The sequence below is a fragment of the Garra rufa genome, chromosome 14 (genome assembly GCF_049309525.1).
Source record: "Garra rufa chromosome 14, GarRuf1.0, whole genome shotgun sequence".
Classification (NCBI taxonomy): domain Eukaryota; kingdom Metazoa; phylum Chordata; class Actinopteri; order Cypriniformes; family Cyprinidae; genus Garra; species Garra rufa.
In genome coordinates, this window is record NC_133374.1 from 28,262,319 (window position 1) to 28,276,008 (window position 13,690).

General features: G+C 35.3%; 2 protein-coding genes across 2 annotated transcripts; both read right to left on the bottom strand.

Moving 5' to 3' along the window:
* Positions 1–1,000: 1,000 nt before the first annotated feature.
* On the bottom strand, positions 1,001–4,638 carry LOC141285114 (dehydrogenase/reductase SDR family member 11-like). The gene is made up of 7 exons (XM_073818167.1): positions 4,461–4,638; positions 4,165–4,374; positions 1,893–1,987; positions 1,670–1,799; positions 1,472–1,564; positions 1,332–1,397; positions 1,001–1,186 (listed from the first exon to the last, which is right to left on the bottom strand). Exons 1-7 carry the CDS (start codon positions 4,590–4,592, stop codon positions 1,145–1,147), a joined length of 768 nt encoding a protein of 255 aa, XP_073674268.1. The 5' UTR covers positions 4,593–4,638; the 3' UTR covers positions 1,001–1,144.
* Positions 4,639–7,609: 2,971 nt separating this feature from the next.
* LOC141285350 (carbonic anhydrase 4-like) lies at positions 7,610–12,823 on the bottom strand. The gene is made up of 8 exons (XM_073818369.1): positions 12,716–12,823; positions 12,416–12,469; positions 11,760–11,924; positions 11,499–11,644; positions 8,901–8,993; positions 8,750–8,816; positions 8,370–8,533; positions 7,610–8,287 (listed from the first exon to the last, which is right to left on the bottom strand). Exons 1-8 carry the CDS (start codon positions 12,771–12,773, stop codon positions 8,111–8,113), a joined length of 924 nt encoding a protein of 307 aa, XP_073674470.1. The 5' UTR covers positions 12,774–12,823; the 3' UTR covers positions 7,610–8,110.
* Positions 12,824–13,690: the final 867 nt, after the last annotated feature.

A 13,690-nucleotide genomic window follows, 5' to 3' on the forward strand; every position in this document is an offset into this window, starting at 1 on the left:
TAAGTACTTTGCATAAGTATTCATACCCTTAACTCAGTACATAGTTGAAGCACCTTTACAGCCTCAAGTCTTTTTGGGTATGATGTGACAAGCTTTGCACATCTGCATTTGGCAATTATCTGCCATTCTTTGCCTCACCTTTTCACCTCTCAAGCTCTGTCAGCTTGGATGGGGGCTGGCAGATTTTCTAGAGTCCTAGTTGTTCCAATCGTCTTCCATTATGGATAATGGAGGCTACATGCTTCTGTGAACATTCAATGCAGCAGATTTTTTTCTGAACTCTTCCCTAGATCACTGCCTTAACGCAAGTCTGTCACTGAGCTCTACAGGCAGTTATCTGGTCCTCAGGACTTGGTTTTTGCTCAGATATGCATTTTCAGCTGTTAGACCTTTTCTGAGAGGTGTGTGCCTTTCTAAATCATACTCATTCAATAACTCCACTCGAAGTGTAGTAACATCTAGAAGCAATATGAATGCTCCTGAGCTAAATTTCAAGTATCCAAGAAATGAATACTTATGCAACGGGATCTTTTCAGTTTTTTATTTTTAATAAATTTGCACAAATGTTAAAAACCTATTTCTGCTTTGCCATTATGGAGTAGGGAGTGTAGATTGATGTGGGAAAAAAAGTAATTTAAAGTAGTTTAACATAAGGCAGCAACATAACAAAATGTGAAAAAAATGGGGTATGAATAATTTCGCAAGGCACTGTAAACCTCATTTTTTTCATTTATTAGTTAATACCTCACTTAAAAATATTAAAGGTCAGAACTGCAGGCACAGAACTGAAGAGAAATTTATAAAGCATCATTATATTTCCTTAATATTCCTCAAAGCATTTGTTTATCTGAAGATGTTCATTTAATAAAGTTAACCATTATGATGCCAAGCACAATAATTTACACTGATTTTGCATCAGCACTTGAATAATTTACATATGCAAAAATAGTCGTTCAAATTATGATGAAAAACTTTAAAGTTCTTGATCAGACAGAGCAGTATTCTGTGTTCTGGAGTGCAAAAAAAAGTTTATAGGACATTCTTGAAGCTTTTGTCAGTTTTACATTTTATATTCATACCATTCATGAGCTATTAAGATGATAAACATCTAAAAGAGATGCTTCATCCTGTTTCTCCATTCAGTTTATGCCAGCTGCTCCACAGGCCTCATCTGAATGTCACCAATCTAGATAGGAAAGGAAAGCCAATATATAAAAATTTAGCCATGAAATATTAATGTACATACAATGCTTTTCCCACTGTATACATGAACAATGCTAGCAAAAACTAACAGCACAATATTGTTGTCTCCAGTGAGGGATGATGCTTACTTGAGCATGAGGAGGCGCACTTAGTGCATACACCACTGCGTTTGCTATATCATCTGCTTGTAGGCACTGTAAATATGAAATATTTAAACATGTAAATAATGACCTACAACATGTATAAGGAAACAGAACTGTACCTTTACCTTTATGCCTTGATAAGTAGCAGCAGCCTTTTCTTGGTTTTCACTAAAGAGTCGGTAGGCAAATTCTGTCTCCACTAAACCAGGAGATATACACTGTTAAAGAAAGAGCACACTTACAGCCAAGTCTTTGGACATGCAATAATCATATAACATAAATAAAGTGTTCAACAGAAGCAATCTTGATTCTTTTGCTCTTACTGTGGCACGTATGTGGGTTTTGGCCTCTCGTAATTCTTGCCGCAAACCTTCTGTGAGAGCCGTCACTGCATATTTGCTGGCAGTGTAGAAGTGTGTAACAGCATTGTTAACGACGCGGTGTCCACTCATGCTGAAACAAACAAATATATTAGATGTTTGTTGACCCGGAACATAGGCTAGAATTTGAATACAGGCAAAAAAGCCCAATAAAACATTCTTGTACCTGTTAATATTAATAATATGGCCATCATCAATATTTCTTTCTTTCATAGATTGGTAAGCCTCACGGGTGCAAACCGACAGGCCAATGACATTCACCTGAACAAAAAGTAAAACTTTTTATTTTATTAATTAGTTTAATCTGAGCAGTTTCAATAGTTCACTGACTCACTGAACTCAAGATCCATTCCGTTTTAAAATCAATGAGTGAACTGTTAAGGAGAAAAACTATGGAGTATTCAAGTAAACCAAGTTCTTGACTGATAAAGTGAAAAGTTTATTTAATATCCAAAATTTCAACAGTTGTATAAACACACATAAAAAAAAAAGTTGAGTTTGTCTTTAAGCCCATAGGCGGCACTAAATGCAAACCCTCTGTACTCAAACGTACAGGAAATTATTGTAAAAGTACTTCCTATTTTTTATAAACGGAATCATACAACAAAATGAATGTGGAGACATACAATCACAATAACTAAACTTATTTAAAAATATGTAACCGAAAACAGCATTGTAAATGCACGCTGAGAAACCAGAGAATGCCGACTTAAATGAATCACTGACTCGGTTGATGGGAGAAATGAACCTTGACGAAGCTTCAATCAATTGAACCAATGCTTCACAAAATGATTCACAGTTTCAAAGCGCTGAAAACACAACACGCTGGTGACGCCTGCTGGTCAAAACAGGCATAAAAACAGCTTTTACAAGCCCATTGAAGATGCTTTATTGAAAATACAACAAATGCAATTAACAAATCATCAAAAGCCATTAAACAAAGTATCTGTAGCCTATAATCTGTTGCCAGATCATGCTATAATACACGCTTTTGGACTTGTCTTTTTCACTTAATTTAACATTTTAGAAAGTTAATTAAGTGGGTTAGGTTTATTTTTCAGTTTTTGTTTTCATACCAAGATCGGCAACACTGCCTACAGGTATGTGCCAAAAAAATTTGAATATCGGGGGAAAGTCCATTTATTTCAATAATTGGTTTCAAAAAGTGAAACTTGTATGTTATATTAGTTCACTACACACAAAGTGAAATATTTCAAACCTTTAATTGTTTCAATTTTAATGATTATGGATTAAAGATAAAAAAATAAAAAATCCAGTATTTTACATAATTAGGATATCATGACAAAGTTCAACAATGTAGGCTCCCTGTGTCCCAATCTAGTCAGCTAATTAACGCAAAACACCTGCAAAGCCTTTAAATTGTCTCAGTCTGGCTTCAGAATCATGGAGAAGACTGCTGACTTGACAGTTGTGCAGAAGACCATCATTGACACCCTCCATAAGGAGGAGAAGTCTCAAAAGGCAATTGCAAAAGAAGCTGGATGCTCACAGAGCGCAGTATTGAAGTATATTAACAGAGTGTTAAGAGGAAGGGAAAAATGTGGCCGGAAAAGGTGCACAAGTGACAGGGATGACCGTAGCCTTGAGAGGATTCCCAAGCAAGGGCGGTTCAGAAATTTGGGGAAACTTCATAAGGAGTGGACTGAGGCTGGTGCCAGTGCATCAAGATCCACCACGGACACTTGTATGCCGCCTTGATGCTGTAATTAGTGCAAAAGGAGGCCCAACAAAGTACTGAGGACATAATACAGTACATTAACACACAGGTTTAAGATCCTTTATTTATCAGTCACATGAAATATTCAAATTTTGCGAAATACTGGATTTTTTTTTTGGTCTTTAATCCATAATCATCAAAATTGAAACAAATAAATACTTGAAATATTTCACTTTGTGTGTAGTGAACTAATATAACACACAAGTTATACTATTTGAAACAAATTGTTGAAATGACTTTCCCTCGATATTCTAAATTTTTTTGGCACAAAGGCTACCTGTATAATAGACCCTATGTGTTCTTCATTTGCGGGGCTTGTTTTGTTTATTTTATGAAGGGCTTTTCTAAAAACGCATATTAAAGTATATTGACCACTACTTTCCTTTTAATTACAGAAACATCTAATTTAAAGCATCTATAGGCCTACATTTATAAAGCTGATCCTAGTTTAGATAAAAACCATGGATACTGGCTTAATGGTTCGTCGCTGGGCTTAAATTGCCCCCAAGCGACGAACCATTGAACTTTCGAAACATTTCCAGAGCAAGCCCCGAATCATTGATTCAAAAACAATGATTCCAAGTTTCGAAGCTTCACAACGCAGTTATTAGAGAGAAAAAACACGTCTAATGAAACGGTTCATTGGAAAGGACTGATTTAAATGATTCGGTGGCTTTCGTCGCGTCAAATCGTTACTTACATCCAGCATAGTCTTCCAGCCACCGGTTTTGCCGCTCAGTAGATTCTCTGGGAGAGCCAAACCAGCGTTATTAATGCACACATCAACACCCTGATGTTGAACTTTGATCCAGGAGAACATGGATAACATGTCGTCCTCTACAGACAGATCACATTTATATGGAAACAGAGTGCCACTGAATCCACTACTGACACATTCTGTTGCCAGTTTCTGTAAGACAAAAAAACAAAAACACGCAATTATTAAGCTGGTGCATACTTCTCTCAAGTGTAGCCTATGCTAACGCATAACGTTACCTCAATTTGCTCCACATTTCTGGCACAGCCGACCACTTTCATGCCATGCTGGACAAGAGACTTTGCGATTGCAGCTCCGATTCCCACCGAAGCACCAGTGACAAGAGCAACCCTACCTTTCCAGCGATCCATGTTACTCTCAGAATATAGTGCTGGACTGTGGTCACAGTGATTAGGGTTGCCAGGTCCAGCAAAGTTTTACAGCCGAAAGTTGCTCACTCCGCCCCTCGTACATTCGGCAGGTTCGGCATAGAGATAGAGATGTGTCATAATCTGAGAACCACGCCCACCGCTCTCCATTGACTTTGAATTGAGGAAACCTTCTTGTCATATCTGATTTATAACCAGTGTTGGGGGTAACGCATACAAGTAACGCAAGTTACGTATAATGACTTTTTTCAAGTAACTAGTAAAGTAACGCATTACCTTTTAATTGACAAGAAAATACCTGAGTTACTTTCCCCCCCATTTATTGATTAAAAGCTCTCCTGTCCCCATGTTGAGAGAAATTGTGAGTAAAATGTTACTTTAGTTCTACAATAAATGTGAACATGCATTAATTCATCTTACTCACTAAAAAACAGATACAGCATTCCTCAAAATGAACAAAAACAGTAAAATTCAAAAGCAAACCTGTAATAATTAAATATGTTAAATAATGCAAATATCTTTATGTATTTAATCCCATTTTATTAACCAATGTCTTTGCTGCCGAACTTCGATGATCTAATTCATCCATACTAATACGCAAAAATTACTCAAGATAATCCAACATTTGTTTTCCTTTTTTTATTTCTGAAGAGTTGACATTTTTTATCTGCAGTCTACTGTACAGACGTGAATTTACTTTTCTCTAAGAATGAGGCTTTTGATGTGAAAAGGCTTTTACATTTGCAAAAAAATTGCTTTTTATATAAAAATACAAGCAAGCCCTAGCCCTAATCAGATTTAAAAAGTAACGCAAAAGTAATGTAACGCATTACTTTTCATAAAAAGTAACTAAGTACTACTTTTTTAGGGAGTAACTCAATATTGTAATGCATTACTTTTAAATTGAACTTTCCCCAACACTATACAACACAATATCAGAACAATGTCTAAAAGCTGCTATGTGACAAGGTTAACAGTAAACAAGCTAAAAAACACAGAACTACGTTAGCTGTCGACCTAAAAAAACAAACGTTTAAGGACACAAAAGTAGAGCGCAAAGTGTCATATTACTCTGAGAACTATGTCCGCTGGAGGGAAATTTAACGCGACAGTAAACATTCATTATTTTTAATAATGTCAAATGATTATTTCACCAGCCTGAAAGGAGAAGACATATTGAAAAACTAAATTTTATTCTATGTCAGTTCACCTTTTTCTTACCTTCCTTCTGTTGGAGAAATGATCTAACTGAATGGCCCAACGTGACATAACCTGACATCTACAACTATTTGTGTCCTTAAACACTCGTTTTTTGGGTCAACATTTTACAAAAACGTAGTTTTGTGTTTTTAGCTTGTTTACTGTACACCTTGTCACATTTTAGACATTGTTCTGTTTTTTGTTATAAGTCAGAAATGACAAGAAGTTAGCTTCCCGCAATACAAAGTCAATGGAGAGCGCTGGATTCTGATAACTAATAGTCCATTTCAATGAATGAATGAATGATTGATTGAATTAATGAATGAATAAGTATGCTTTCCCAGTCTTTTTGATTTTGTCTGCCTCTCCAAAAAGATTTTCTTTGAATTTAAAATTCGGTTCGCATTTCATACTGTCCTATATTCTCCGTTTGGTTGCCAGGTATTTAATACCAATAATAAATCACCCAACTTGGAACGTCAATAAATAATCTAGTCTTCTGAGAATCTGGCCAATGAAAACACACTTCCTTTTCATCCATACAGCTCTAACAGGTGCAATAAACAGTAGCGAAGTGTTCAGCTTGTAAAACGTTCACATGGTTGCTTATTCATCATACACTAAAACAAACAATCATTGTACGACCATGTGTTTGTTTATTTGTCAAGTTTCTTTTTATTGTTTTATTAAGTTAGACTGAACATTTACCGATAACACAAGAATACAGTCATTCTAATCATAAAAATCCCCAAACCCAGTTCTTAAACATTATCTAATAATATCACATGTGCAACCATGTTTCTCTATTTCCTCTGTTAGCTTATGATTTGTTGTATATTCAGGGCTCGAATTGAGGGATGCAGGCATCTCCCATCTTGAAAAGCAAGTTTTCCTTATTTTTCACGCAAAATGGACGACGCTCTTTAAAGCGAAGACAACAGAAGGTACATTTCACTAATTCGAGTTTAAAGACATTTCCTGACATTATGACATTATTATTCTGTATATGTGACTGTGAGGGACAGATAGATAAATGACATTATCGACTATGTCACTGACTGCAAAATACAAACAAAAAACATGTATTGACAGTCAAAAAGCATTCGCTGCGTGATGAAGCCCACTGCTCTTATAATTCAAGTAATGAAAGATAAAATACCTCTGTATGAGTTATTTAGTTCATATTAAGTAAGAGTGTTTTCCTGAATGTGAGCTGGATTGCAAATGTGCTATTCATTACATATACATATATATATATATATATATAACAGTGCAGATCAACAATTCTGAATGAATCGACTTTTGAATGAATCAAGTGAGCCAATGATTCAACGATTCATTTAATTGCTTCGTTTCTAACTGAATCTGCAGTTTTGAGCGAATCATTTGAATTGAATGATTCAATTAATCATTTATTTAAAAAAGAATTTGCTACCACCTACTGGCAGTTTTGTCATATTTATATATCAATGACAGTCCTAAAAAAATCGTTCAGGCCTCAAAGAAAACGGCTTTTAAATCGTAGTTAATTTAATGAAGCCTAATGTTTAATTACATAAAATCGTGTTTAAAATGAGATACATTTATAATCATTTTGTAAAGTTATTTACAGGATCCCCAACCCCACTAAAGAAATAGACTACTTGACCACACCATCCCCCCGGAAAATTTGTTACAATTCAACTACACTGTAAAAAGTTTTCACCAGTTTCAACTTAAAAACTTAAGTTCAGCAGCTGCCTTAATTTAAGTTGAATCGGCTTAAAACTACAAGTCATTTGAACTTATTACACTAAAAATTAGTTGATTTAACTTGTGAGTTAAAACAACTTAAGTTGATTTAACTTAAAATTAAGGCAGCTGCTGAACTTAAGTTTTTAAGTTGAAACTGGTGAAAACTTTTTATAGTGTACAGTGTATATTTTATAGAATGTTTTTTTTTTGCTTTTGTTGATTTATACTTTCCAAAATAGCGCTCAAATTAGAACCCCTTTTCTACATTCTTGTAACAGTAACAGTTGTGTGCAAATTTTGGGACACAGTTAAATATTTTTTAATAACATAATTATAGAAGTTCAATAGATGTCAAAACTATGATTTTATGATGTATAATTAATTTCAGTTATACAGACGACCTCAGATGTGGGATGTGGAGAGGGTGCATATGTTTGACTAGCTGCTTTTCATAGATCATTTTTAGATGATATTAGATACACATTAAAGTCACAGTAAAGTTTGATTTGTCATAAAGTATTCATGAATGATAAATAACTTGCTTCAGAGCAAAACCTCAACCTAAATTAGACAGTGAGAGCATAGAGGGATGTGAAAACAGAGCTGATCAATAAGACAGTGCTAACACAGAAAACATAACTCCTTGAATAATTCACTGTGCGGTCATGCCTCAGCTGAACAGGTCGGAATGTGTTTACCATTGGAGTCCCATCAGAAAACATCAGGTTTGAAAATGCAGAAAGCTGCGAGACGAAGATAAGACGGTTATATGGTATTCTTATGATGTGTTAAAGATTCACCTGTTTAATACGCACAGCAGATTACCTGTTCTTTGCTGAGCGGTATCGCTTTCTCAAATACTGTCCAGACCACAGCTTCAGAGCAGCCTGGTGTGGTGAGGGACCCCTCGTAGCGGAAGTACCTCTCCAGTTCATTATGGGGGAGAATGAGCATGTCTAATGACACAGCTGGAAGTGTTACATTGGTTCCTAAAAAAAGATGTTTTATAAGTTGTCATGAAGTTCCTGTTCTTTGTTCTAAATATACTCTGTTTGAATAATAAGACATTATCAAACAGGTTCCACCCATATTAGAGATAGCCTGTCATGACCTTGAGTGACTATGTATAGCACTGCTGTATATCTAACAAGAGGCAATAAAAGAACATTTTTATTTAGCTTTCAAGGTATATAAAATAACCTTACCAGGATGTGTAACATTTTTCAGAGAATTTATGATCCCATCATATTTGTTATTGGCATTTGCTGATACCTGTAAGATATACATGTCATAAAACACTGGTGTATTAACTTTGTGTTAGTTAACAAACATTTAGAAACGCATCTGTGGTTTTACCTCATAAAAAAATCCAAGAACGGCAACTCCAGAAGGATCAGTACTGGCCTGTTCCACAGAGTTGTATTTTTCATTTATATGTACAATATGAAGCTGTTAAGGATACAAAATTCATTCTTAGTTTCGATTCACAAATAAGTGCGATACTAGCCGCAATTGGTGAATAAGCAGAAGAATCATGCAGTGAACAGTAAATCTATTTGCTCTATAAACCAGAGTGTTTATAAATACATTAATACGTTAAAATACGATAACAAATACATTTTCGCAATATAAAGCATCATAACTGACTTTTCGTTGTTGTTCACTATTGGTAGGCTAAAAATAAGTTGAAGAATCATGCAGTAAATGGTAAAACTATTTGCGCTATAACCCAGTGTTTATGACTACGTTAATAAATTGAAATACTATGAAAACAAATATTGCTATGCAACATCAAGCAGCATGTGAATGTGAGCGATTTCCAATTAATTAGCCGCAATTGGTAAATAAGTAGAAGAAACATGCAGTAAAAAGTAAAACTATTTGCTCTAGAATATATGAATAAACTAAAATAATATAATAACAAATACCACTTTGCAATATCACGCAGAGTAAGCAATGGACCCTTTTCACAAGACTGTGAAGACACGTTTCAAGGTCATCATTATCATAAATCTTTGAAAGTTTTTCATATTTTGATTTTTTTAAAAATGTACAGTCAAGCCCAAAATTATTCATACCCCTGGCAAATTCTGACTTAAAGTTACTTTTATTCAACCATTTTTTTTTACCGGAAATGACAGGTTTCTCCTAAAAGATAATAAGACGATGTACAAGAGGCATCATTGTGGGGAAAAAAAATATTTCTCAGCTTGTATTTACATTTGAACAAAAAGTGTCATGTCCAAAATTATTCATACCCTTTGCAAACTGTCACAGTCTTTGGAAAAATCCAAAGTTCTATACCATTCCAAATAGTCCAAGCTATTCTAAAGCATCCTAATTACCCAGAATCATTGGGAACAGCTGTTTTAATCAACTCAACAGGGGAAAAACAGAAGCTCTCTGCTGTTGGTTTGTGGACAGTCATGGCTAAGGAGCTCACAGAGGACCTGCGGCTGCACATTGTGGCTGCTCACCTGTCAGGAAAGGGTTATAAGACCATATCTAAATGTTTTGAAGTTCCAGTGGCTACAGTGGAAAGTATTTTTTAAAAATACAAGATGTTCCGGACTGTGAAAAATCTCAGAGGACCCGCTTGGCCTTTGCAAATGCTCACCTGGACAAAGAAGAAGACTTCTGGTCTTCTGTTTTATGGTCAGATGAAACAAAAATTGAATTGTTTGGCCACATTGATGTAGCCTTCATTTGGTGTAAAAAAGGAGAAGCCTTCAACCCTAAGAACGCCAATCCCCACTGTCAAACATGGTGGTGGGAACCAAATGTTTTGGGTTTTTTTTTTTTAGCCGGTGGACCTGGTAACCTAATCACAGTAAACGGCATCATGAAAAAGGAGCAATACATCAAAATTCTCAACAACAACATCAGGCAGTCTGCAGAGAAACTTGGCCTTGGGCACCAGTGGACATTACAACACGACATCGACCCAAAACACACAGCAAAAGTGGTGAAGAAATGGTTATCAGACAAAAACATTAACGTTTTGCAGTGGCCCAGCCAGAGTCCTGACTTAAATCCAGTTGAGAATCTGTGGAGGGAGCTAAAGATCAGGGTGATGGCAAGGAGACTCTCCAACCTGAAAGAGTTGGAGCTCATCGCTAAAGATGAATGGGCAAAAATACCAGTGAGTGGAGACATGCAAAAAGCTGGTCAGCAATTATAGGAAGCATTTGATTGCTGCAATAGCCAATAAACGCTATTCTATTGACTATTGAGAAGGGTATGAATAATTTTGGACATGCCACTTTTTGTTCAAATGTAAATAAAAGATGAGTAAATACTTTTTCCACAATGATGCCTTTTGTACATCGTCTTATTATCTTCTGGGAGACATCTGTGTCATTTCTAATCAAAAAATATTTGCTGGTTGAATAAAAGTAACTTTAAGTCAGAATTTGCCAGGGGTGTGAATAATTTTGGGCTTGACTGTATGTGCATTTATAACACTATACTCATTTTATATCACCTTCTCATCAAGTTACAAAAAAAGAAAGAAAAAGGTTCTCGCTTATGCGAGGGTGTTTCTAATACTGCGTCTTGACATCGTTCTCTCTTCTGACTGCCGATATCAGTCTCTCTCAATTTTTTTTCCTTTGATTGAAAGTCGTGAAATCACTATTGTGGAGTTTTCTTTTCCTATTTGAGCAAATGGGAATTTTAAAATAATATTTGTGGTGCTCTTATTCACTGCTCTTGGATTTTACCCAACTATGATGACTTCTGCTATGAGAAACCCAGAAATGTGAGAAAGGTCAAGAACTATGTGAAAACGGCACAACTATGTGCGCTATAACCCAGAGTGTTTATGAATATGTTTTTGGACAGCTAAAATAATATTAAGTGGATGTACCAGAAGCTACGCACATTTAAGTTACAAATAGCCGGCCCATGCCTATTTGTACATTAAAAATAAGATGGATCCCAATAGCCGGTTACCTCCATAGGGTATTTCTCTCCATCTACAGTATGTTCTGATCCAGGTCCACCATTCTTGCCCCAGTGGAGATGAAGCTGCTGAGCTTTGTAATTGGCTCCTAAATTGGCTCCACTAATTGTTGCTCTGTCTGGCAGATTAACTTGCACTAGAGATAACAAAGTATATGATAATAAAAAATAAAAAAAAATATAAAGTGATATACAGTTGCCAATGGATAGAGATATTCACCATGAAAATGTGAATACTTAAGAGTAACTTACATGTGTGTCCATTGTTTGTAATGACAGTATTGATTGTCTCTTGGTAGCCTGTAAACTGCACTGGGGTCAGACGACCGTCAACTACAACTTGCTTTGTTACAATGTTAATGGGTGACTGTTTTGACTGTCCACAGGCTGCAGCTACCGACTCCCAGTCGTCCGGTCCTATACAGAAAGTCATGCTATGTTAATATAAATCATACACTATTGTTCAAATGTTTAGATTGTAGTCTCTTTTGCTCATCAGTGATGCATTTCTATGTATTACTGTAAGATTTTATTATAATTTAAAATAACTTTTCTATTTTAGTATGCCATTTTTGTTCCTGTCATGGCAAATCTGAATTTTTAGCATCATTAGTCACATTAAATTTAAGAAATCATTCTATTATGCTGATTTGCTGCTTAAGAAACATTATCAATGTTGAAAACAGTTGTGCTGGTTAATACTTTTGTGGAAATCCTAATGCAATTTTTTCAGGATTCTTGATTAATTAAAAGTTCCCTGTCTCTTTTGAGAAATTTTGAATGCATCCTTTTTGAATAAACGTTTTTTAAATCGGCCTAAAGAAATATTAATGACTCCAAACATAAAAAAACACTGTATTTTCTTTTAATAACTTAATATAAAGCATTGAACAAGGCACAGTGCTCACCTACACATGCATGGGACCCATTGCTGCAAGTTACTTGAGACTGATAGCACCATTCTGAAAAATATAGGCACATTGTAAACTAATTTATATATTGATAATGTAATATAATCACATTTAATTGATAACACATACATGTCTATGCTCAGGTCATAGCATATAATACTTCAATCGTATACAAATCAGAAATCAACAAGTAAAATTAACATCTAAAATTATGAATTGAGGGACAATTCAGCAGGATCAGATTTAACAGTAACAGTTTTTATGATAAAAAAGATGACATATAGATGCACCACTTACCTGCGCTTGAAGCAAACCTGCATAAAATAGCAAGTACGGAAAAGCAAAGCACATTCATTCTTAAAAAACTGGATGAAAATCCACCTGAATGAACAATCCAGTTGAAGAAACAGGTAATACGTTTCATGATGGGATATTTTGGTGGTGCATTTTATAAGAGTGCTTTATCTCAGTCACTCCTCCTTTCACGTTTTACAACAGAAAACCTGACCATAAAACTGTATGTATTAGAATGTGTATTAGAGATTCCTGTCAGTTATGAGGAAAGTTCAGTGTATCTTCTCTACTCTAATCTAGTCATGATGACAAATACGTTCTCCACCCATAACAAACTTTCACATGTTTCTAAATAACTCATGAAAAAACAATATTATCAGTTATTATCACTAACTGATGAATAATGTGATTGCACAGTCCCATCTTCAGAGCTGTAAGCAAACAAGACAACAGTAAAATTAAGTGAATGACAACGTAATACAAAAGTTACATGTCTTTACTGTTATGTATGTGTTAATAACGTTTTTGATACATCGATATACCGCATAATGTGACATAAATACACCTGTGGATGTTTGAATAGAACACCAGGTATAGTCTCTGATCTGAAATAGTCACGCCATCTAGTGGTGACTCTAAAATATACTATTTTGACTTTTTATTTGTCAGTGTTAGCTTCTGACCTGGTCAGGATTTCTAAATTGCTTAAAATGTACGTGTTTTCGCTTTGTTTTTTCATATTTACGTGCTCTAGCCCTTATACAGTATTTGAACGAGTATTTGTATCTACTCTGTAGATTCCACCTTCTCGCACTCCCTGATTGGTCGATTATGACAATACCTGCACGCTATTGGTCAAACTACTTTTCAATCATTACCATCGCCAAAACTCAAAAACTATAAGAAAACAAAGCCAAAACCAGACATTTTTGGACAATTTAGGCGTTTTAGAAATCCAGCCAGGACATGCACGCGAAA

Bases quoted from the DNA above. Each gene is read 5' to 3' on its own strand.
- LOC141285114 (XM_073818167.1), bottom strand. From the start codon at position 4,592: ATGGATCGCTGGAAAGGTAGGGTTGCTCTTGTCACTGGTGCTTCGGTG. The intron at 1,565-1,669 runs GTAAGAGCAAAA...TTTCTTTAACAG, and splicing joins AAACCCACATACGTGCCACA to TGTATATCTCCTGGTTTAGT. The intron at 1,398-1,471 runs GTAAAGGTACAG...TCATATTTACAG, and splicing joins CTACTTATCAAGGCATAAAG to TGCCTACAAGCAGATGATAT.
- LOC141285350 (XM_073818369.1), bottom strand. From the start codon at position 12,773: ATGAATGTGCTTTGCTTTTCCGTACTTGCTATTTTATGCAGGTTTGCT. The intron at 11,645-11,759 runs GTAAGTTACTCT...TGTTATCTCTAG, and splicing joins TACAAACAATGGACACACAT to TGCAAGTTAATCTGCCAGAC. The intron at 8,817-8,900 runs GTAAAACCACAG...TATATCTTACAG, and splicing joins TTCTTGGATTTTTTTATGAG to GTATCAGCAAATGCCAATAA.